Here is a 24,236-nt window from a genome sequence, read left to right on the forward strand (position 1 = left end):
GAGAGAGAGCGATGAGTACAGTTAAGTGGGAGGGAGCTGAACGTGGTGTGACCAGTCACAGTAAACTTTATCACTTTCTAATAGTTTGTTAGTTTGAGCTGAAATAAGGGAAGATGGCGCGGTGGAGCTGCGGTGCCACGTCTTGTTACACGACAAAACACAAATTAAATCCATTTAACTCTTTTTTATGTGCTTTTATTTCTTTTTTAAGCATTTGTCCTTTAATCGCCGAAGCTGGGCTGTATAAAGCGTCGGATCAAGTTATTATTTTATCCCCGGAGAATGTGGACTCGGTGCTGTATAACTCCAGCGCGGCTCGTCTCGTGATGTTTTACGCGACCTGGTGCGGACACTGTGTCGCCTTCTCACCCACCTGGAAAAGCCTCGCCAGAGATATTAAAGGTAAGAATGCGCTGTATTTCCACACCATGAAGATACTGTAGCAAAGTTAAAATGCTGTTCTTGTCCTGAGCCTCAGTGCAAAATAGTCGACTTCCTTTACAATATCATTTACCATGGTAACCGGTTTCCTCCGAAATATCATAGTTACTGTTTTTGTTACTACAATACTAAAACTGTGGCATTGTTGGTAGCCTATCATTAGCCACCACTGTTAGCAAAAATAAACACAATATGGCAGTAGCCTAATATTCTACAGGGTTTAAAGGACATTTTAAACACATTCGGCTAGTTAAAATCACTTTTTCATAATTTAAAAATCATTTTTTCCGAATGTGATGTTTTTGTGAGAGGTTTTAGCCTGCTGTATCTGATGCAACACATTGAATTCTGACTCATTGAAAACCTTCAACTTGCAACTTGTAATAATAATAAACTCAATTATTTTTCACTAAGCTGTTAAGCTAGTCTTTCTCAGTTGGACACAGACAGCTAGGTGATATAATGTCCTAGTGAGCTGCCTACTTTGTGCAAAGGCGTTGACCTATACACAAGCAATGTCTCAAAACTTAAGCTGTCTACCAAGTAAACGAGTGAGTGACATGCCAAGTGAGCTACCAATAGTGAGCTTAAATAGTGTGTATCACGTGACATAGTCAGCTGTCTGCCAAGTGAAAATCACATAAAAGCTCTGGTAATAATTACTTTACCCCACCTCTCCATGTTAAACTAGTCCAGTCCGAGTAGGGTTTATGACTACCTGGCCAGACATCATTGGTGCTTTCAGAGTCAATCAATTTGATTCCATATAATAGGCAGTTCATTTAGGTTTTGAGACACCACCACCACATTGAGGTGCACATATATTTTTTTCCTCTTCTGTTGCTCTAGTTTTGAGGTTTTGGAGATGCTAATCTAGGCTGATGGTATTTTTGTTCATCAAAAACACTTGTTGGCAGACTCCTGGAAGTCCCCTTTGTGAAAGGTTATTGGAGCATATGTTGTTATAACACCGCCTTTAAACTTGAAACTTACTTTTTGCAACCTTACATGCAACTGAAATTGATTTGCAAAAACGTTATCAATCCCATTCTGTGCATTTATTCATTTTCATAAACTCAGCATTCTGTGTCGTGTTGCTTTTGTAGAATGGAAGCCTGCTGTGGATCTGGCTGCTATTGATTGTGCTGATGAAAGCAACAGAAAAGTTTGCACCAATTTCGGCATCACAGGATATCCCACACTGAAGGTAGTGTGCAGTTAGAGTACAATTACTGTTGTGGTTGTTTTACTTGTAATGGAAACCTGCAAATGTTTTTTTCCCCCTGTAGAATACACTACTGATCAAAAGTTTTGGGTCAGTAAGATTTTCTTTTTGTTGATGCATTAAAATGATGAAAAGTGACAGTAAATACATGTTACATTATTTATATTTCAAATTAATACTGTTCTTTAGAACTTTTTATTAATGGAAGAATATGTTCCACAAATATATTTAGCAACAACTGTTTTCAAAATTTTTATGATTATATATTAAAATGATTTCTGAAGGATCATGTGGCATTAAAGACTGGAGTAATGATTCAGCGTTGCCATCACAGGAATAAATTACATTGTGAAATACATTAAAATATAAAACCGTTTGATCTAATAAATGTAGATGAGCATAACACACTTTTAAAAAATCTTACCAACCTCAAACTTTTGAATGATTGTGATATTTCATAATTTTATGCAATGCTGACAAAACAAAGTTGATATTTAATGAAATATGTTCCGAACTCTGAAAATGTAAGCAACATCTGAGCAATACAATTTTCTCTTGTGTGTAACACATTATGCATATTTTATAAAATATCAGTGTTAAGTATGTGAATGTGTGTATACTCCAATTGATAATAAATGGAAATGAAGATATTATAAAATCATCTTTAAAAATGGTAGACTGCGTTTATTGGGCCTCATGAAATATAAGAATAAACTGTCTGTACATTTTTCATAAAACCATTCTTAAATTGTTGCTGCCACGACAAATGATTGACACAGAAATTCATTCTGCTTGTGTTTCATGAATGAGGCCCAGATTGCAATAGTTTGACTTGTGAGGTTTTTCCACACAGATGAATCCATTTTATTTATGAATAACTGTTCTTTGTTCAGTCATGCACTATGGGTCTGGGCTATTCTGAAGCCAGAGGGACGGACTGATGTAACAGAATCTGTCAGTTCTTTGTCCATTCTCCATGTAAACATTCAGCTGTTGCCATTCCTTGAATTATGATCTGTCATCAGTTTCCTTCAAGAAAACATCCTGAAATCATCACTACATGTTCCTCAACTGTCTGGGTATTTTTGCATCTGGATTTTGATTAGTACGAGTTTGTGTTCTTGTCTTGTAAAATAAAGTGGTCATTCTTATACCGTCCACAGCTTTGATGAATTTTAAGGGGTGGAGGGGTGGGCTGGGGGGGTTAAAAGGAAGAACTGTTGACTAAAGCTGTCAGTGGGGCTCCGCAGGCAACCGATGTGAAGGTCTCAAGTAGCAAAGCTAATGATCTCCCTCTGTCTCTCTCAGTTCTTCCCTGCTTTTTCGAGCAATGAGTCCATGGGGCAGCAGTTCAGTGGTAAACAATTATTTCTTTATTTCTTTCCTTTATTCTTTTTTTTTTTTTCACTCCAAAATGAAAACATTTCTCTCAGTTACTAATGTTCATGTTGTTCCAAAACCCTTATGACATTCTTCCGTCTATAAGAAACATTCCCACATTTCAGGATGTTCAAAGTTTTAAACTGTTCCAGCCAAAATAGACTGTAAGGAATTTGGGAAGAGGAACTAGAAATTCCACATGTAGTCAAAGCAAGCTGGATATCTCACAGTATATTGTTTATTAAATTGGTTGTTTGCAAGACCACAGCAACTGTTGTCTTTTTTTCACACAGATTATTGTGGTCACATTTTTAGCGCTAGTATTTTACTGACCGAAAATAAAGCATGACAGAACATTTACAACCCAGTCTATCAAAGTCAGGAATATTGATTGTTTGTAGCTTAACCTCTGCGGTCTTAGTCCCCAAAAAGTATTATAATACTAAACCAGAGTCTTTTTGAATTCATGACAGTTTAGTGTGAGAAACAGCCCTAAATTTACATTGTTATACACTAAAAATCTTTTCCTCTACCATTACTGTCATTCTCAGGTGAACTATCCCTTTTAATATCCAATCCAATATCTTAATCAAGATCTGTGTTGTGCATGATAACCTTTATCAATGTATGAACATGTTTTGAATGTCCATGTAGGATCCTCGAGGGACGTGAGAGGCCTTCGGCACTACATTATCGATAAATTGGAGAAGCAACATGAGGCTTGGCCACCAGCTTGTCCACCTTTAGAGACAGCTAGGTTAGAACACAATGTCTTTCTTTTCTACTCCGATTTTAAAGCATATCTTCATTTGTATTTGCACTTTGAATCTTAAAAATTTGGACTTGAATCTCATCTTTTATCCTCTCTTTGTTGATTAAATAAGTTCTGTAGTGTAAAAAAGCGATAGGGTCAGCGAACATGTTGGTTTTGTGAGCTTTTAGTTGACATTGCTGTGCAAAAGGACACTCATATGCTCATAGGGAAGGAAAAGGACACACCATAAACTTGATTTGATACTTATTTCTCTATTCTGGTGTCATCTGTCAAATCATTGCAGGAAATGTTTAAATAAAAACTTTTTGTCTTCTGAAAGCCAATAAACAGAGAAAGGACAGAAATGTCAGAAATAGTTTAGAGAGGGATTTAAGGGTTTTGATTCATTTAAAAAAAGTATCTTTTTCTTAGCGTTATTCCCGCTCATTTGCAGGGTCTGCTTCACACACACATGATTTGGCACAGGTTTTACGTCGGATGCCCTTCATATCACAAATTTATATATATATATATATATATATATATATATATATATATATTATGTGTTAAAAATGTTTTTGCATCATGGTTAAATTAGTTCAAGACTTGCTTTTAGTAAACTCTCTAGGTAGGATATGAGCAAACTATAGAGTCAGACCGTGTCCTCATTATAGACTGGTTTGCATTACATTATCTTTACTTATTTGATTATAATACATTTTCTCTCCACAGTGAGGCAGAGATCGACAACTTTTTTCAGACCAACAATGTAAAGCACCTCGTTCTTGTGTTTGAGAGGAAAAACTCCTATGTGGGGAGAGAGGTGAGATCAGTTTACACAGATATGATTTAAAGTTATAATTCATTTCATTATTTATTATTATATATAAGTTCGTATTCCTTTCATGGAACACAAAACAATAGATTTAGAGACTAATTTGTTCATAATTATTTCCATGTATTTTCAAGCTTTGTTGAATAGGATTTTTCAAAATGTACAAATATGTTAGATTAGATTAGATTTTTAGATACTTTTCTTAAGTGACGTTGAATTTTTCTTTTCTTTAGGTGACATTGGATTTGTTGCAGTATGAGAACATAGCTGTGCGCAGGGTTTTGGACACAGAGACAAGTTTGGTGTCCAGGTTTGGTGTGACCGATTTTCCTTCCTGCTACCTGTACTACTCGTCCAGATACATCTGTAGAATGAAAGTGTAAGTGCTCCATTTCCTTCATTCATCTCTACAGCAGATGTAAAATCAGTTTACATGATTTTGCATTGACTGATTTCATGGAAATTTTCAGTAAATTTACAGTAAATCATGTAATTTAAAGGTAGGGTAGGCAATTTTTGGAGCGGCAAGCAATAGCAAACTAGCTTTGAAAGCATGATCCCACCCTCCCTTCAGAGCGTCTCAAAAGCCACCCCTCCTTCAAAACACATGAACACACAAAGCAGAGTTTGCAAAGCGTCATGAGACGAGAGATGACGTTAAACCGCATGTTTTAAAGCAAATAACATCACAATAATATTGAATTTAAACAACTTAGAGCGCTGACCTGTACCACATGACTGCTGATGATAGATGATCGCAATCAGCGTTTATAGTGTTGCGTGTTGCCATTGAAACGCAAACCGCTCCGAGTATAACTTCACAAGTTTCCATCTCTTTCAAATTACGGTAGTTATGGCGTGAGCGCAGCATAAGCTCATTGTTTTGGTTCAGGAGGAACTGTAAAAGGTTGTCGTTTCGCTTGCGGTGCTCGTGACTGACGTCTTTCTTACTCTGCATAGCCTTACGTAACGCGCTGTTGAAGTGTGATGTCTACGCCTACAGGGTTCGCGGAGGTACATATGTTGACAGATACGTAGGACATCGTATCACTGCATTCGGACTGATATATATATAAATAAATACATTTAGACCACTTAACTTAGCGATTGCAGGATGTGAAGAGACTGATGTGTAGATAATTGCCTAAAGAATGTGGTCATATGACAGATGAGGGAAGTATTTGGGATACCTGTTTAATGCTAACTATTATTATTGCTCATGCTCATTCTTAATATTATCATACAAAAGTATTAAACTTCAATATTTAACTTTTTCTGTACTGTTTGTGCTACAGGCATGAACGATGCCTCAAGTCAAGTGTGCTGTTACTTTTCTAAGTAACCAGACTTCAAGATTGTTTTTTTTACAAAACAGTTGAAAAAAATCATATAGATTTAAATAGGAAAGAACAAAAAAATGACACACTTCGCCTTTAAACTCTCTTTCTTGGTGCATAAGCATGAGCTAGAGCTGAGCCATTTAACTCTTCGATTCTTATAATTAAGTATTTAGCATTTGCCTGATCCCATCTTCTCAGTTTTATGATCATTAGCCATCGCAGGAAAAAATCTCCACAACATCTGGCAATGTTAATGAGACAACAGAGTTTTAATACATGCCATTATTCAAGATCACAGAGCTTTCATAATCATTTCTAACCAGGAGCATAAATCAGAGGTTTGCTTGCTTTGTTATGCTTGTTTGAGAAAAATAACTTGGCACGGGTGTGGGGCTCTTTAGATGACAAATGCAAAAGAGAAATGATTTATGGTTGGCTTATGTTGTTTTCGTCCTCCTTGATGGTGTGCGCATGTGTGTGGAGGGGGTTTTAATCTTCTACACCGAAACAATAGTGTTCATTTTTTTGCGTTTCACCTGCCAAACAGTCCCTGCTCTGCAGAGCAACAGATGGCGTGCCGTCAGGTCTGAATGCGTGATTGATCTTGTGTAGCATGCGCAAAAACACGAACACACACACACACACTATCTCCACGATCTCCCCCGGGTGGAACAGGTCCTCGTGGTCTCAGAAGCGTGCCGTCAGACCCTGGGGACCTCAGGCTTTGCCCCGGCTCCCCGGCGAGGGTTGATTGAAGCTTGGGTAGATGAGGGAGTGTGTGTCCGCCTGTGCGAGAGACTCAGGAATGCACAGTGGTGTTTATTGTTTGATTGCCAGGGTTAGTGAAGAGGGTAATGATCAGTAATGACATCTCATCAGCACACCACACCCACCATCTGCTCATCCGAGGAAGAAAGGTAAATGGATGATAGTGGAAAACAGGAGAAGTGAGACATGGGAGTATAAGCTCACAATGCATTCCTAGACACAATTAAAAAAAATTGGGGGGGAGAATAGCTTTTTAACATTACTCATTTCCAGAATTCTTAAGAAAGGTTTGAATTGGAGTGTCAAGAATTCCGGAGTCAGTTTAATATCTAGACTAGAGACTGTGGTAGCCAGTGGTACAGTGGCAGATATAATGCCAAATAGTAAGATAAGGTCAGTTATATATATATATATCTCTTACTGACATACTACTCATTTGACATACTGATTTTTGCATACTGTAAAGTAGGGAAGTAGTTATATTTGGAAGTAGAGTGACTGCCTATACTCTATCTCTCGCTCTAATCCAGATCCTATAACCTTAACCTTAACTCTTCTTTTAATTCCTGTCCTAAAATGAACGGATTCAACAAACAGCAGCAGCTCTATAGACATGGATGTTGAGCTCTTCTGGAGTCTGACAGACATGACCACCACTCCACATTCTTTTGTCAAATGTTGTCACATACTTAGTCATGTTTAGTGGTTGTGTGACCCTAATTCTTTTTTCTCCTCCCTTCTTAGACTCAGTGAAGCTCGTACCTTCTACTCATATGCCCTCCAGAGGTTGCCAGGGGTAGTGCGGACAGGCAAACACCAGACTGCCATCACTGATCCCATCAATAACTCAACAGAGGAATGGAGACCGTTTAACAAGTTAGTGCACACAAGCTGACGTACAGTAATCAACCATTGAGCCATTTAAGCCTCTAAATTGTTCATTGTCTTCCCACATTTACACATAATTTACATATTAATGCATAATTTAATTATTTACATGGTGACTAGATAAATGCACTGAACAAGTTGTTACAGGATGCTAATTTTTATTAAGTCTTATTACACTTAACAAATCATTAGTTAATGAAAATTCAAATATGTATATTTAAACATTCATAGATCAAAGCTTCATTTGTTTAAGGGATAGTTCACCGAAAAATGTAAAATGTCATCATTTACTGACCCTCATATCGTTTCAAACCCTTAACACTGCATTCGCACGGGGCGACAACGCTTGACGGAGGGCGTGTCTGAAACTTGGTGCTGATGCGACCATTATAGTGACAGCAGCCAATCACATTCCTTTTCAGTGTTGCATGATCGCTTTTGGCAAGCGTCTGCGCTAGGCGATCTGATTGGTCGACACCTACATTGGCGCTTGAAAAGTCGAAAAACTTTTAAACTTCTGCCACAAGCTGTGATGCGGCGCAACGGAACCCACAATTCAGTTCGGCAGCGCATGTTGTCACCCGTTTAAAGTAAACGAGAAGTGTTAACGCCGACACCATATATGCATAGAGCAAATGGTAAGCCATCACATATGGTAATCACAGAAGCTTGTGCATTCATAACATGCTAAAATGAACCTCATTGGGTCTCATGTACGCAAGAAGTGATCGTGTTGGGGATAGCATGCATGAGGGAGAGTAAATTATTTTAATTTTGGGGTGAACTATCCCTTTAAGGTGTTAACAAATCAAATCATGTGGACTTTCGTAGTTGCCTCTCATGATTTAGATGGTACACATAATGTCAGCGATTGTCCTACAGAGGTTTCTATGTGTGTGTATTTAGGACGAGTGTGTATATGTCTGATTTGGAATCAGCGCTGCATTATTCTCTGCGTGTAGAGCTGTCTGGTCACATCACCATCAGTGGAGACGATCTGACTGCACTCAAAAAGTACATACATGTACTGGCTAAGGTGAGTCACATCAGTAAACACAAACATTAAATATCTAGTTTTTTAAATATCTATGCTTTTATATCATGGCAACTGTATCAGCCAAGTCAGTTCACATGACAAACCACTAGAGGGAGATACACTGAATATTTCAATCTAAGAGGTGTTTTTCAGCCCTTAGCACAAAGATTTTCAGTGCTTGTGGACTTAAATGATCTTTGAGATCAGTCAGATTTTAGAAAGTAAAACATATGGTCAAATGGGTGTTTCAGGGAGAAAATATAATAGCAATTATACCAAAAATGGTACAGCGGTAATACAAGCTTGATGCTGAAATGTTTCACAGCAACATGTGCACTTGATGTGAAACTGCTGATGTTATTTTCTGACATTTAAGAATACATCCAAGGTATTCCGTTTTCATTTTCCTTTTCCTTTTAAAACACTGATCAAATAGCTGAAAATATTGCATTTTTTCATTTAAAAAAAAAAATTTAATGAGAAGAAAATAATTTAGGCTGCAATTAAAAAAACATCCAGTGCATACTAAAAGCATAATTATTTGTGTTATTTAACTATTCATAATATTTCTTTGTTTCTGGGTATTTCACTGCATTGGTGTACTGTTCTATCGTTTCCTCACAATCTTTCTCACAAGAAATGTTCACCTCGCAATCAAATAAATACATATGAAATTAAGGTTTCATGGTATTATGTGACCTTATTTTAATGATAATAAATATAATGTCTTATATATTTTTTGATTATGAGGGTGAAATATAAATTGAACATTTCTTAACATTGAGATTCACTCGAATATTCTCTATATGTTGTCTTTCTTCTTTCTCTTACCGTTCTCTACTGGATCAGACACGTGCCACGGATCTCTTTGATGAGGTCTGAGACAATGACCTTTCGCTGGCTTTGCGTCCGTCCAGCGTAGCACTGCCAATCTCTCTGATTATTTAGGGCTCTCCAGGGAAGGTCTACACAGATGCCTGGAGGAGTGGCAGGGGCCCTGGGCAGGCCTCCCATTAACTGTGGTTAGTTTTGTCAATATTCCCGGCTCCCTCTGGTATTCTAGTGTTAGCTGGGCCTCTTCAGAGTGTCCTTGCTGTTTTTGGCCTGCTCTTTTGAGCTGCCTTGTTAAACAGACACGATGGCTGCATTAATTGACACTCTGTGAAGAGGAAGTGTTTAACCCCACTAAAGCAAAGCATGGAGAGATTAATGGTGGCACGGAGGAACAAGCACATTCACACACACACACACACACACACACACACACACACACACACACACTCCGTGTTCTGAGCTGAAGATCTGTACAGTGGCTTGAATGCTAAACACAGTTACCGTAGGTTGTCTGCCCACAGATTTGGTGCTTTAGATTAAGATGCTTAGAATGCAGACAGACTGATGTAATGGGGTAATCCTGTGAACCTGCCCTCTCGTCCTGAACCTTCTCCTGCACCAGGTGACCCTGGGGTCTTTAAAATGACAAACAAAAATATATGCATAAGATACAGTATATGTGAAGAATAGCTGTTTTCTATCTTTATTTTATAATTTTTAATTTATTATTTTATTATTTAAAAATGTATGTGTGTATAGATATATGTGTGTGTGTGTGTGTGTGTGTGTGTGTGTGTATACTGTATATATAATATATATACAGTACACACACACACACACACATATATATATATACAGTATACTATATATAGCACAGCGGTTTACTGCCAGAGTGGAGTTGGACACGGCAGTGTTTTCCTCGGTCACGCTGTTGCTTAACGTATCTGGGTTTGCAGCACAATCCGGATTTGTATGAATCAGAACATGTATTTCAGGATTAAAAGAGTGGATCTTGGAGACATGAGAGCATTACAGAGAGGCTTTAGGATTACCCATCTTTATCCTGCTTTCTTGAAAGAGGCTTCCTGCCACGCAAGAGGGAGAGAATAAAACAAGGAATTAGAAGGCAATTTGAGGTCCAGATCCAGCCGTGCCTCCATCTTTTATCTCAGGGCACGGTGTCCTAAATGTCTGATCCTGCGGTTCCTGTTTTCATTCGAACAACTTTCAGAGATCCCTAATGTTGGGGGACGCCTAGCACCTGCTGTTGGTTAGTGCCGTCACCGTGATAACAGGGGAACAGTTTAGATGGCTTTTACATGGCCCACTTGTATATGAGTCCCAGAGGGTGAGATTAAACGGGGGTCTTCCTCGGGCTTGGCCAACAGATGCCTTCTCTTTTGAACCACTGTAGAGAGAGAGACTGTGGTTTCTTGAATGCTGATACTAATCGGATTGGAGATGACATATTGCTAGGGTGAAGTGGATTGTCATGGTCCGGAGGGGAGGAAGAAGGGAGAGCGGGGAGCTGTATCAGTGAGGACAGTGATTGGAAAGGGCTGTTTGTGGTTAGTGATCTATATCCCTGCTTTGGTAAATGAAATACGCAGAGGCTATATATACTCTTAAAAATACTGGATATAATGAAAATACTGTTCGAGAAACTGTCTGAATATCAGGGTGTCTTTGAAAACATTGTCTTTTCTTGAAAAGATAACCACTACGGAGGTCCCTAAAAGTATTTATAAGTCACTCTTAAAAATGTCTGAATGTTATTGCATTAGTTAGCAGAGTAAAAAAAAAAAAAAAGTACTTTTCTGTGCCATTTATTAACTTTAACAAACTGGTCCAATTTTTAGTAGTTGTGTAAAGTCAGTTTCCCTCAAGTTCACACATTGACTATGGGCATGTAACATTTGACAACCAAATACAGTATCATGTTGTGATACTGTATACTGTATATACATGTATGTTTTATCAATAGCACTGTACAATAAGGTTTAATTCTTTAATATTAGTTAATGTTTAGGATTTATAAACTAACAGATTATTTAAAGTTATAAATACTGTTGTACTTTGTTAATGTTAATTGATAAATATACTTTTCGTAATTATGTCATGTTCAATATCATAATACATTAACAAAACTTTTTTAGTGTATTAATAAATGTAGAAATTAACATTAAAGTATAATGAATAAATGCTGAATAAGTATTGTTCATTGTTATTTCAAGTGTTTTTACTAATTGAACCTCATTGTGACATGTTATCCTGTTGTAATTAAAAACAAACTTTTGCTTTTGTGCTACATTTCTCTAAAGTAAATGCGACTTGGTTAATATTTTGGTAGAAAATGTAATGACATACCAACAAAACTTTTGAACGGTAGTGTAAAATGTATGCAAGTTATTTTGTTTTATTTCATCAAAATACAGTAAAAACTGTAATATATTATTGCGAATTTTTATTTTATTTTATTATACTTTAAAATGTCATTTAAAATGTAAAAACTGATTACAAAGCTGAATATTCAGCATCATTACTCAGTGACACATGATCCTTCAGAAATCATTCTAATATGCTGATTTGCTGCTCAAGAAACATTTCTTATTATTATTATTATCAATGTTCAAAACAGTTGCGCTGCTTAATATATTTGTGGAAACCATGACAGATTTTTTTCTGGATTCTTTCATGTATATAAAATTCAACAGAACAGCATTTATTTAGGATAGAAAAAAAAAAGTTTTTACTGTGCCTTTTGGTCAATTTAATGCATCCTTGCTGAATAAAATAATTAATTTCTTTTTTTTCTTCTTTTTTTTTTTAAGGTAATGGTATTGCATGTGTTGCCAAAGTGTCCAAATACTTTTGTGGCCAGTGTATATCGAAGCGTGTGAGCCAGTTGACTGCAGTTTTCTTTACTTCGCCTTTATTAACTATTAACCAGACCAAATATCGAGTCCATTAGGATTTGTATCTGTGTACTTTCTCCATGCAACTCTTAAAGAGACTTTGCAGCATAACAGAATGATTCCACAGCCTCTCATTCACTAGCTGCCAGCACCCTGGAGAGTCATTCACACAGGCCGTGTTGTTTTGATTGCAGAGATTCAGAACAGAGTTTTCACCTAGTTTTGAACAATGCCTTTTGTATGAGCAATCCCAGATTACCCTCTTCAGCATCCAGGTCTGTTAATGAGCTTTTCACACTAGTTAGAGGCCAGACCAGTGCACAGATCTATTCAATGACACACACACACACTTACACTCAGAGACTTTCTACTTTTCCCACCTGTGCAGCTTTGATTAGCTTTCCTCCTTGGCTGCGTTCTCAATGGCCGAATCTCCCAGATTAAGGAAACAAATCAGAATGGAGTGGGGCGTTGGGGTTAAGTAAATCTCTGCAAGGCCTTTTTAAGTGAGCTGCGTTTTAATAGAGATCCTGTTAGAGGGTGATGAATAGAAGGCCGCACCATGCTGAACAGATGGCCACAGGAAAATTGAAAAGACGCAAGAGCACAAATCAAAGAAAGGTGCACCTCTGGGATCCTGTGGGGCCTCCCCACAAACACACACACACACGGGCATTGGCCTGCACTAATGTGGCTGTGTTTATGGGGCCATGACGGAGTGTTAGCGTTGGCTTTGTGGCCCCAGCTCAGACACAGAATTGTAAGGTCAGCACTGGCGTCCGTCCAGGGCCATTGAATCTGTCCATTCCCTCGTGCCACATGGCTCAGGCTGGTCATTACTTCACTGAGCTTCTAGAGTCTTCCACACACACACACACACACACACACATTCTTTAACACTATAAAATTTGCAGTGACTGGTGTAAGAAAGAAGTGCATCTACCAATAGTACATTCAGTGTTGCTTTTTAATACAGAAGGGAAACGAAGACTTAATATTTAATTGTATTATTAAATAATAATGTTAAAAAGTGATCTTTGTTTCATTTGAATAATATATTATCATTGTTTTGTAATGTAATTGTTAATAATACTAATAATTATTATTATCATTAATCATTGTTAATGTGTCATTAATAATTTAGGGTCCAATTCTCACTATTATCTAGTTGCTTATTTGCATGCATATTACTAGGATATTGGCTGTTTATTAGTACTTGTAAAGCACATATTAATGCCTTATTCTGCATGACCATATTCTACATCCCTAAATCCTGCCCAATACCTAAACTTAACAACTACTTTACTAACTATTTATATTAGGAGTTTATTGAGGCAAAAGTTGTAGCTAATATTTATTAATAGTGAGATTTTGACCCTAATCTAAAGTATGACCATAATAATTATTTTTGTTGTTAGTATTGTTATTATTATTATTTTTTTTACAACATTTAATAAAGGTTAGCATGTCCTGTAACTGTGATCAATGTGTGTGTGTGTATGTGTGTATATATATATGCATATTTAAAGGAACATATTCTCATGAATGTAACTCAGAGCATTGAAATGTGTACTTTCACTGTTACTTAGCGTCTTTTAGTAGCACATTAGCAAATCTGTTGATCTCACCATTTGACAACAGCTTCTGGCGTTGCAGAAATAGCTGTCACATTTATTAGGTTTAAAAGAACTTATGTAAATGATGAGATGCTTTAGCTTAGCCTGGTCCCAAACACAAGTGTGTGATTGTGTGTGCTTGTTTTGTTTGTGCAGTATTTCCCAGGTCGTCCGTCTGTAAAGAGTGCACTGAAGATCGTGGACAACTGGTTACAACTACAGAATGGGACCGAGATCAGATACAGCAGTTTGAGAGATGTGCTGGACAATGCTGTACAGGTTAGTCAAGCTTACCTGAGCAGAACATCTCAGAAAGTGCTCTGGTTTTCGGTTTTTATTTCCATTTATGACTGTATTAGAAATTATAAATAAGAATTTTGACAACCAGACATTTGATATAGCAAAGTACTGCATTTATTTAAAAAGGTACCCGATTTTGTCAATACTTCGATGTAAGCATTTCTCCACTTAGACTTGGGTCATGAGGTCAGTGTATTGGGATACTGTCACTCATTTAAATTTATTAAAACATTTATTTAAACTATTTAAGCTGTTGCAAGCACAATTTCAAGCCATGACATTCAACATCACATGCAGGCTGCATAAAAACAATTTCATAAGGCTAAGGCATAGTGATGATACGCTATGGTTAGATATTCAAATTTAGGCAAAAGAGCTGCGTTTACTTAAAATGATAGTTCATCCAAAAATGAATATTCAGTCACCATTTAACCACTGTCGTGTCGTTCCAAGCTGATAAGGTGTTCTTACTTCTGGAGAACACAAAAGAAGATATTTTGAAGAATGTTCAATGAAAGTCAATGGGGTACAACACAACATTGGACCCTAGTGGCGTTCATTGTATGGACACAAAACACCTTTGACATTCTTTTGTGAAGAAATAAGTAAATGATGACAGAATTTTAATTTTTGGTTGAACGAGATTATATAATGCTGTCATGAGGCTCCATGCCTACATACACAAACATACTCTGGAGCAGTTAGTGACGTCATAAGCTTTTAGCCACCCAGTCAATGAATCAATGAGGAAGTGGGAAGGCATTCCATAAGGAAAAGGGCTGGTGTCATCAAGATCATCGCCTCTTATAGACACGCCCACCAATCAACTGCTGAGTGACTCTGCACAAGAGACTGGCCAATGGGAGATCTGGATCCATTCCAAACCAAAGAGTTTAAATGTTGTCTGATATTTGCTTTTATTTACGCATTAAATGAAATATGATTGAGGACCTTTTATTTCCTGTAACACTCATACCTGCTTTATTTGCAGTATCCACCTTACTTCATTTGAGGAGTGACTGAAAGGAAAATTGATTGACTTCAATTGATTCTTGTCGTTTAAGTGAAGCACAAGTCAATTGAGACTCCATTTTTGTATGTGTGTGTTTTTTTTAAGACGAGCGATGCAGTGTTGCCTGATGGTGTTCAGTGGGTGGGCTGCCAGGGATCTCAAGCCCAATACCGTCGATACCCATGTGCTGTTTGGACACTCTTCCATGTGCTTACGGTGCAGGCTAAAGAAATTGGCAGCACAGGTACTATTAATATGCACAGCGCCTCAACTAGACCACACATTAAGTTATTAACAGAATGCTCCCTTCTTTTTTTTTGAACATTGTGAGTAGTCGTCTTCCAAATGTCTTGCTCAAAGACACAATGATGATATGGACCGTCTCTCGTGAGGCTTTAAACCTTAAACCTTCTGGTAACTAGCCTTTTGTCACCCATCATTACTGCATTCTCAGGTCTGTCCCATTGTCATGGATGAGGAATTTGGCCTGTGTCACTCACTTCATATTTAGAGCCCAGCGAAACAGGAAGTCATGACTTATCACTTAAGTGTTCATGATCACTAAGGTGAACTTAAAAACATACCATGGGAATATGCTAAAGTTAGATTTTTACCAATAATTTTGGCACACATATTTTGGAGAGAACCATATTTACTGGTAAAAACTCGAAAAATTTGAATATCGTGCAAAAGTTCATAAATTTCAGTAATTCAACTTAAAAAGTGAAACTAATATATTATATAGACTCATTACTTTGCATGTAATGAGTCTATATAATATATTAGTTTCACCTTTTAAGTTGAATTACTGAAATAAATGAACTTTTGCACAATATTCGAATTTTGTATTTCATGTATGCCAGATTTATATTTTGTGTAAATTATCTTCAATTAAAGGGTACATTTTTGTGAATATTTTGAATGAAAGACTAAAAGGAGGAATGGCAAACATAAATGTTCACACTCAGTTTTGCTCATATTTACCAAGGATGCCAATATTTGTGGAGCCCACTGCAAGTCGCTTTGGATAAAAGCGTCTGCCAAATGCACAAATGTAAAATTAAAAAAGTTAAAAAGGTCTATTTTGATTTCATGCTGACTTTTTAATTATTTCAGGCTTGTAAAAAGCAACACTATCTTTCAGAAATGCAATATGCTAAAAAGAACAAATCAATGAAACATCAGTCAGGACAGGAGATGTTGCACAGCCTGCTTTGTTGATCTGTAATTTTTTTGTGCGGTTTCTGCTACAGGCCATATACGTTTCAGGCTTATGTAAATGAAACTCTGTAAGTGGTCTAAAGAAGCTGGGACTGAATTATGTGGCCCATCTTGGCCTGTTTGTGACCTCAAGAGCTGCCATCAGCTGCCCTGTGTCACAACCTTCAAGGCCCTTTGGAGACAGATGAGCCCTGTCTATTGTGTAAGGAAGGCGGACATGCATTTGTATTAGGCTGTGTGTGGCCGTCTGTGCTTTCCTCAAGCATTTATGGTGCATTCAGTTGAAAAATCCCTCTTGATCCAATACAAATACACACCAGAGTGTCTCATTCCAGGAAACCAGTGTGCCACTGTTATTCTTGGGCCTTGTTTTGCTGCTGGAAATGTAATTGTGTGTAGGTATAAGAGAGGGATTTGTTTAGATTATTGGAATCTGAAGGGTTAATTTAAAACCTAGTGAACACAGCTTCTCCACTCACACTTAATCCAGCAGCTTACAGTGGGCGGAAGAAGAGCGGAGGGGGCATCAGCGTGTGGATGCGTGTTTGTGTTTGTGCGAGCGGTTGGAGGGGGGGTCATGTAACCTGCAGATGGAAGGCCAGGGACGGGGTGTCCATCTGTCCACTGGCAATGCTCTGGATTATGTCCACCAGCTAAACACAGAAGAAAGAAGTGCACTAAACGCAACACTAAACTAACTTGGAGAGCGTTTGGGGTGAGAACTGACCTGTCTCGCTCCTGGTACCTGCAGGGACTTGTCCTCAGAATGTGTTGTGTTCGAGAGAATAGATGCTTAGGGTAATCTGGGGTCCGGAGAGAGGTTAGTTAGTGGCCCACTGTGTGTCTGAATTAACAGGTTTTCATGCATTAGAAACCAATATTTTACAGGAGAGGTTCATATGCTATATTATGCATCATTTATTTTTTAAATGTAAAATTATGTGGTATATTGTTATGAAGCTAATTAAGAGAAATGATGCCTTGTTAGCAATATAAGTAATATAATAATATCGTAAAAGTAATATTTATTATCAGTTGGTTGCTATTATTGTTGTTGTTATGAAATATAATATTGCTATATTATAATTAGTGCTGTCAATCGATTAAAAAATTAACTAGATTAATATGAATGTAAGTTTTTAATATATTTTTATAATGTGAATGTTTCACAGTTAATCTCCTCAAATTAATGTAGTAACAACATGAAGACAGTTTATTTTAAATACTTTTTTTTATGAATGAAGGCCAGTATACTAATACAGCTACTGATGTCTCAATGAAATTGATTTTTTCTTTTTTCTCAATTTTTTTTTTTTAAAGCTATCAATTTTAGCATTTATTAGGCTTCAAAAAATATAACAACTTTTAATTTAAGGGAACTTAAAACAATCCTCACGTAAACCCATAATAAATGTCTTATTTACCTCTGCCCTTCCTGTCTAACAGGTAGGTATTATACAGAAATTGAATAGTTATCAAACAGTCTGCACTGCATAAATTATAAATGAAATATAGATTAATTAATATTAAAAGCTACAAAAGTTCTTTAGTCAAGAACAGTAAGTAATTTTCTCTGTTCTTTTTGTTCTTTCTTTAACATTAATGACAGACGACATTAGTGGCTGCTGTCCCTTTAAAACCAGCCGCTGCCGCACATCCAGATCTGACACATCCCATTTTCTCACGACTCTTTACGTTCATTTAACATTTTATTTAACTAATTTAAGACTGCTCTTATGAGGACACTCGACAAAACTGACATTGTGGCATAATTGTGTGTGTTATTATTGTTCAGTCAAGCGTGAAAGAGATCTCGATTCTGGTGCGCTGTCTGTCACATATAGACTGGACATTCACAGACAGCGGGTTTTCTTTTGTCTTGTCACACTTGAATGGTTTAAAAGTATTTGCATGAATAAGAGCATGATCTTATGATGTAACGCTTGCCAAAAGATGCCGGGGAAAAAAACAGAAATGAATCGCATGCGTTAACGCATTAACGTTGACAGCACTAATTATAATATCATATATATATTATATGTGTTTCATGCGCCCAAAGTTGGTAGTGCTTCTTTTGCAATCACACTTTCAACTTCCTCTCTTTTTGTCCATTTCCTCTTTTCTTTCTTCTCTTTCTGTCTCTCGATCTCAGACCCTCAGGAAGTGTTGCAGGCGATGAGAGGTTATGTCAGCAGTTTTTTCGGATGCAGGCCCTGTGCAGAACACTTTGAGAGTATGGCCCTGGAGAGCATGGATCATGTGACCTCGTTGTCTGCCGCTGTCCTCTGGCTGTGGTCTCGCCACAACCGGGTCAACAACCGCCTGGCAGGTCAGTATGTTCAGTGTAAACAAATGTTAAGTGTTACACATTAACGACTAACACTCCACATGCATACAGTGGCCCCAAAACAAAATTTGGACAGTGTTTTGAAATTTATTTTAACTTAAAATTAGAAATTACACATTTCAATTTAATTCACTGCATTTAAAATGCGTTCTGAACCATTGGAGTCATCGGGTGTCAGGGTTATATTTAGTGGATTTATGAAGTCAGTTCCCCTCAAGTTCACAAAGGCATCCTAGCAGTAACAATAGGTCTCATTCAACAAAATGAACTATGGACATATTAATGTGAGCAGAAAGCTGAACAGTATACTTCGTATACTTCGTTTTGAACAGTATATCGGCTTTCGTTTCATAATTGAAAACATAATAGACCTTTTTTTTTTTTTTTGACAGGTTTATTTTAAGTTTTACTTGGTATGGCTTTTAAGTGTGCACAAATAATCTTTAATCAAGGATATTATTCAGTCCTGTCACTCCTGACCGTAATATAGAGCAGGAGAAAAGAAGAGAGCACACCAGGAGTTTTTGGGTGGATTTTCCCTCTCCAGAGCACCAGTGCAGCTTCTTCCCTTTAAATCCCTTTAATTCGACGATCCTCTGGGCAGACACCAGCTGTCCTCTTCTCTTCTATCCGTCTATCTCTCTTTTTCTCTATCCCTCCACTTACATACATCCTTTTTTTCTATTTCTCACACCTTCTGTTGCTCACCTTATTTTTCAGTTTATCATTTTGTTTTATTTATTTATTTATTTATTTATTTTATTTTGCAAGTCGCTTTGGATAAAATGGGTCTGCTAAATTAACTAATTTAAATCTAAATGTTTTATTATATTTTGAAGTTATACTCGTGTATCGTGTTCTGATAAGAACATTATTACCTTAGTTTTAATAAGAATTCACTAATAAAAGTTATTAGCAAAGAACTGTCTGCAGAGTTGACATTTAATAATTAAAAATCTTAGTTATCTCTCTGACAACTTGTCATCCTGCATGGCTGTTGTCCAGAAGAGCTATAAAGGGAGTTAGTTGCCTCTCTTCACACTTGCTTAATTCATTTGTTTGTCCTCTTTTGATGTCTCCTGCCTCTTTAGCGTCTGTTCCGTTTTACCAGCCATGAAGTCATGAATAATTGGACAAAAGTCCCCCCTTGCGTGTCCCCCTATGGCTCTTCTGTGTCTCTGGGTCCCCTGTCACTTCTGCTGATTAGGTCTTACTGTCTCTTGTGTCCCGGGAGAGTCGTTCCTGCCGCTTGACAATTGATACAGCAACAGTGTCTCCTGCCTGGGGCACGCGGCCCTCTATTCCCCAGACGCCTGGGACAGCAGGTGGCACACGCCACGCCGCCAGCATCAAGCCTTCCTCTGCTTTGTAATCTCTGGCCCAAGTGGCTAACTCAGAGTGTGTGTGAGGTGGGTGGCACTCCTCCTCCTCCGCCTCCCACCCTCCAACACCCTTTATTCCTCTCGGTCCCCAAGCGGGACCCTCCTTCTCCTCCTAATCGTGAGCCTCTTTAGTGGTTCCCTCCCATCTCGCACACAAACACACACACAGCTAACCAGGCATGAATAGTGGCCTATTAGTATCACTGCTGCACAATTAATTTAACTGGCATAAAGGCCCAAGCAACAGGCCTCAGCCCAGCGCTGCTGCCATCTTGTCGAGGGGGAGACGTCTACAGAAGGAAGACAAATAAGTTTCATGGTGCCAGATCAAGTCAGGTATATTGCATTGTGGCATATATTATTTCACTGCATTTTTTGCATACTACAAAATTAGTAGGGAATTAGTCATAGTATAGTAGCTCCTTTCTCTTCCTATGTCTCTCCAATTCCCCAGTTTCTATGGTCTTTTGAAAATCCCAAGAAGAGGTTTAGTTTTGCTTTTGTTTAGTAAGTCCTCCAATCCACCCTTGATCTGAACACCGGAGCCCTGCCCACCCATCGGCACTCGCATTCACTCACGCTTACCGGAACTGTCCTACGTGTCGGCTCTTTATCCCTATTCACACGCATGAATATTAATGCACCGCCCCAGCAAGCTTTTGTATCAATGTGAACAGTGCTACAGCTGAAGTCACCTCTGTGCTGAAGGCCTCTATGATTAAAAGTAAGATCTTCATAGGCATTGCATCACATCACAGCCAGAAATGAGTGCTGTCACAGTGCGAGGCATAAAGACCCCCGGGTTCCTCGAGACGCATAGTAAAATTGATGTATCTCTTATGTAAAGTGCGGTATGCAGAGTACGTCCACACATGCATATATACATCAGATTAATCTACGTAAGAGATGGGGGAGGGATGTAAACTAACCGCTGCTGCCACCTCTTGTAGTGTCCCGGCCACCCCCTGACATCCGCCACAAGCAATTTATTAGCGGATGCCTCCGTCCGGGTGGCTTTTGGGGGGAGGGAGGAAAGGAAAACATCTGACGGGAAAAAAAATAGTAATTCATTAGAGGGAGAGCTGCAGCCCAGAGGTGCTGGCTTTCATATTCAATTTGGAGATGGTGGCATGTTCATAGGGGGTGTGAAGAGAAGAGGCTGGTGCGTGTGCATGTGGATGGGGAGGGGTGTGGGGTGTGTTGTTCACCCCAACCTCATCTATTATCTTCACGATCCTCCCTCTGGGAGAGCCCACAGGTCTATTGATCATGTCTTTAGACCTGTCACACACACACGCACACACTCGGTTCTCACAGCACCTCAAGGTTGGGCAAAATTCTGAATTTTGAATGACAGGAAGAGGAATTGCAACAGAAATTCAAAAGTTACTCAACCATTTTTTCTATTTTGACTAATTATGCCCAATAACTTTCTGATATACAGAATTAATTTTGTTCTGAACTAATTAAACCTATCAAAATCAACATATTGTTTTCAGATACTTTTATAAAACTAAATATTGGCATCAACATTTGAAATGAATGATCATATAGTATATTAGGTTACCTATATTAGCTAATAAAACATTCTGGGAAATGAAGTGTTATTCTCCAGGTATATGTTAAGCTTTCGACTAACATAATTGATTTAATTTGGGCTTTTCCCACTAAATTTAACCATAAACCCTGAGATCATTTGTCTTATTAACCTGGATTAAAGCCAGTTTTAACCTTGGGTTAAGCAATGTTTGACAGCAGGTGAATCTCATGAAAACATGTCCAGGTCACATTAAAATATAAATATATAATCGATTTGATATAAATATTATATATAAATGAAGCCTTTAGGATTTTGCAGTGGGAAATTATATGGAATTATTTTCACAACAATTGAGCATGTTTCGCCCTCAAATTCTCATTGTTTTAATACATGCAGAGTGTGCAGACAATTTACTTATGAGTTTTTTTTTTAATGTCCATTCTTAATAATTGTTCTCATTTGGTGCTTAATAAATTAATAAGCACCAAATATTTTATTTAAAACATGATAAATAAAGGTTTTACAATAAATAATACCTTGATGTATACATTTTTTACAATTTACATGACATGTTGTTGTTTTTTAATACAGTAATGAGAATGAGATTTCTTGTTAAAATAGGCTTCAAGAATTACTTTGGATTAACAATTTCTGGTGTGAAAGTTGTGGTTTAGTAGTTCATTGTCAAAACTCCTCTTTTGATTTATGGTTGATTTGGTTTATGAAACTCCTCTTCACTGTTTATGAATTATGAAACTCTGCTTTTCTGATCTCACACAGGAGAACTCAGTGAGGACCCCGATTTCCCTAAGATTCAGTGGCCGTCTCCGGAGTTGTGTCCTAGCTGTCATGGTGTAAAGAGGACCGGTGAGCACCACTGGAACCAGGAGCAGGTGCTGACCTTCCTCCGAAACTACTTTTCTTCAGATCACATTCTGATGGACTACCTGCAGGACGAGACCCAGGCTCTCATCCATCAGAGGAACCGCCTCGCGGCCGCTCGGATGGAGAATAAAGCCGGGCGCGGGATGGAACGGAGAGCTCGAGAGGTTCTCGACAACCACCCTGCCGAAGAGCCTCAAGAAGAGGAGCAGGAGGAGGAGGAGGAGGAGGAGGAGGAAGAGCCAGCACTGGAGGAGCAGGCCGGTGAGCCGTACCCTGCGGGGCTGGAGGGAATGGGGGTGGCTGGAGCAGACACAACCGATAACCAGGCACCGTGGGAGAAGCCACAGCGGCCGCAGTCCCAACACAAGCCAAGAATTGTGGGATTGAAACTACGGGAGCGCCAGGAGGACATAGTAGACCTGGATTCCTTTGTAAGCCAACACTATAAAGCCAAAGCCCTTCAAGCTGCAGCCATGTCTGGCGTAGTGCGACGGAGGAGTCTGCAAAAGAAGGAGGATGCAGAAGACCTCCAGTTCGAGGGAGGCTGGAGGGTGAAGCGAGACCTGGGACGCCAGGAAGGGAACCTCTGGATAGAAGAGTACCCCAGACCCCAAAACAAGCGCTGGATGTCCCTGCTCAGCGTGGGATTCTCCAAGCTGGATGTGAGCCTGTGTGTCCTGCTGTACCTCCTCTCCATCATGTGTCTGCTCGCCATGTACCTGTATTTTAAACTGAGGATAAAGCTGCGACGGGCTAAATTGTCTCTGGCCTAGAGCATCGCTCCAGCGTAAACTTTAACTTTTTTTAGCAGGGACGACCAAATCTCACAAGTTGTGGCTACTAGAGAACCTGACAGCTTCAGTGCCAAAGAAACAATGCACAGAAATTGAGAGATTACAAAGTATTGGTTTTGATTTTATGGTAATTAAGAGGGTAATGCGGAAAAATGCCAAAGTCTCATTTTACGGACCCTGCACTTGTCCGTGAAGGGCTGCTTGTGGTCTGAGTTTTAATTTTTTTTTTACTTCATCTGTGAGTTGCATTCTTAGAAGCATCTGATGATGACATTTTTGTAATCGGAATTAATGTGTTTATTTGTTTATCCCACAAAATGAGTTTTTAAATGACCACTCAACGAAATCTGCAGCACATCATTTTTAAAAGCACCAACCATTTTGTAATTTTACTAAATGCATATTGTTTTGAATTTGGAGCAGCTCTATGATTGTGGTTATAATGAAAATACACCCCTTCATCTGTATGTGTGTTTAAACCATTTTAATTTTGTCGTGATCTCACTGCCTGTTCATTTACGGTGCCTTCCTGACCAAATATTAGATTTTTTTAAAATGTTTTTTTTCTTTTCTTCACAAAAATATTTTAAGATTTGAATGTGCATTGCAGATCAGCTCTACAACAAGTACCTTAAACAATCAGAATCACAGACATTATGGTTTGTGCCTGTTAGGTGAGCAAGTGCTTTGCTGGGTAAAATCTGATTAAAACTATTTTTTCTA

At 38.2% G+C, this 24,236-nt stretch overlaps 1 protein-coding gene across 1 annotated transcript; it reads left to right on the forward strand.

The window, feature by feature from the left end:
• qsox1 (quiescin Q6 sulfhydryl oxidase 1) lies at positions 1-24,236 on the forward strand. The gene is made up of 12 exons (XM_079637150.1): positions 1-402; positions 1,548-1,648; positions 2,975-3,023; positions 3,701-3,803; positions 4,533-4,623; positions 4,869-5,014; positions 7,488-7,619; positions 8,538-8,667; positions 14,189-14,311; positions 15,450-15,588; positions 18,718-18,894; positions 22,615-24,236. Exons 1-12 carry the CDS (start codon positions 114-116, stop codon positions 23,490-23,492), a joined length of 2,358 nt encoding a protein of 785 aa, XP_079493276.1. The 5' UTR covers positions 1-113; the 3' UTR covers positions 23,493-24,236.

This window comes from Phoxinus phoxinus, assembly GCF_949152265.1.
Source record: "Phoxinus phoxinus genome assembly, chromosome: 15".
NCBI classification, from domain to species: domain Eukaryota; kingdom Metazoa; phylum Chordata; class Actinopteri; order Cypriniformes; family Leuciscidae; genus Phoxinus; species Phoxinus phoxinus.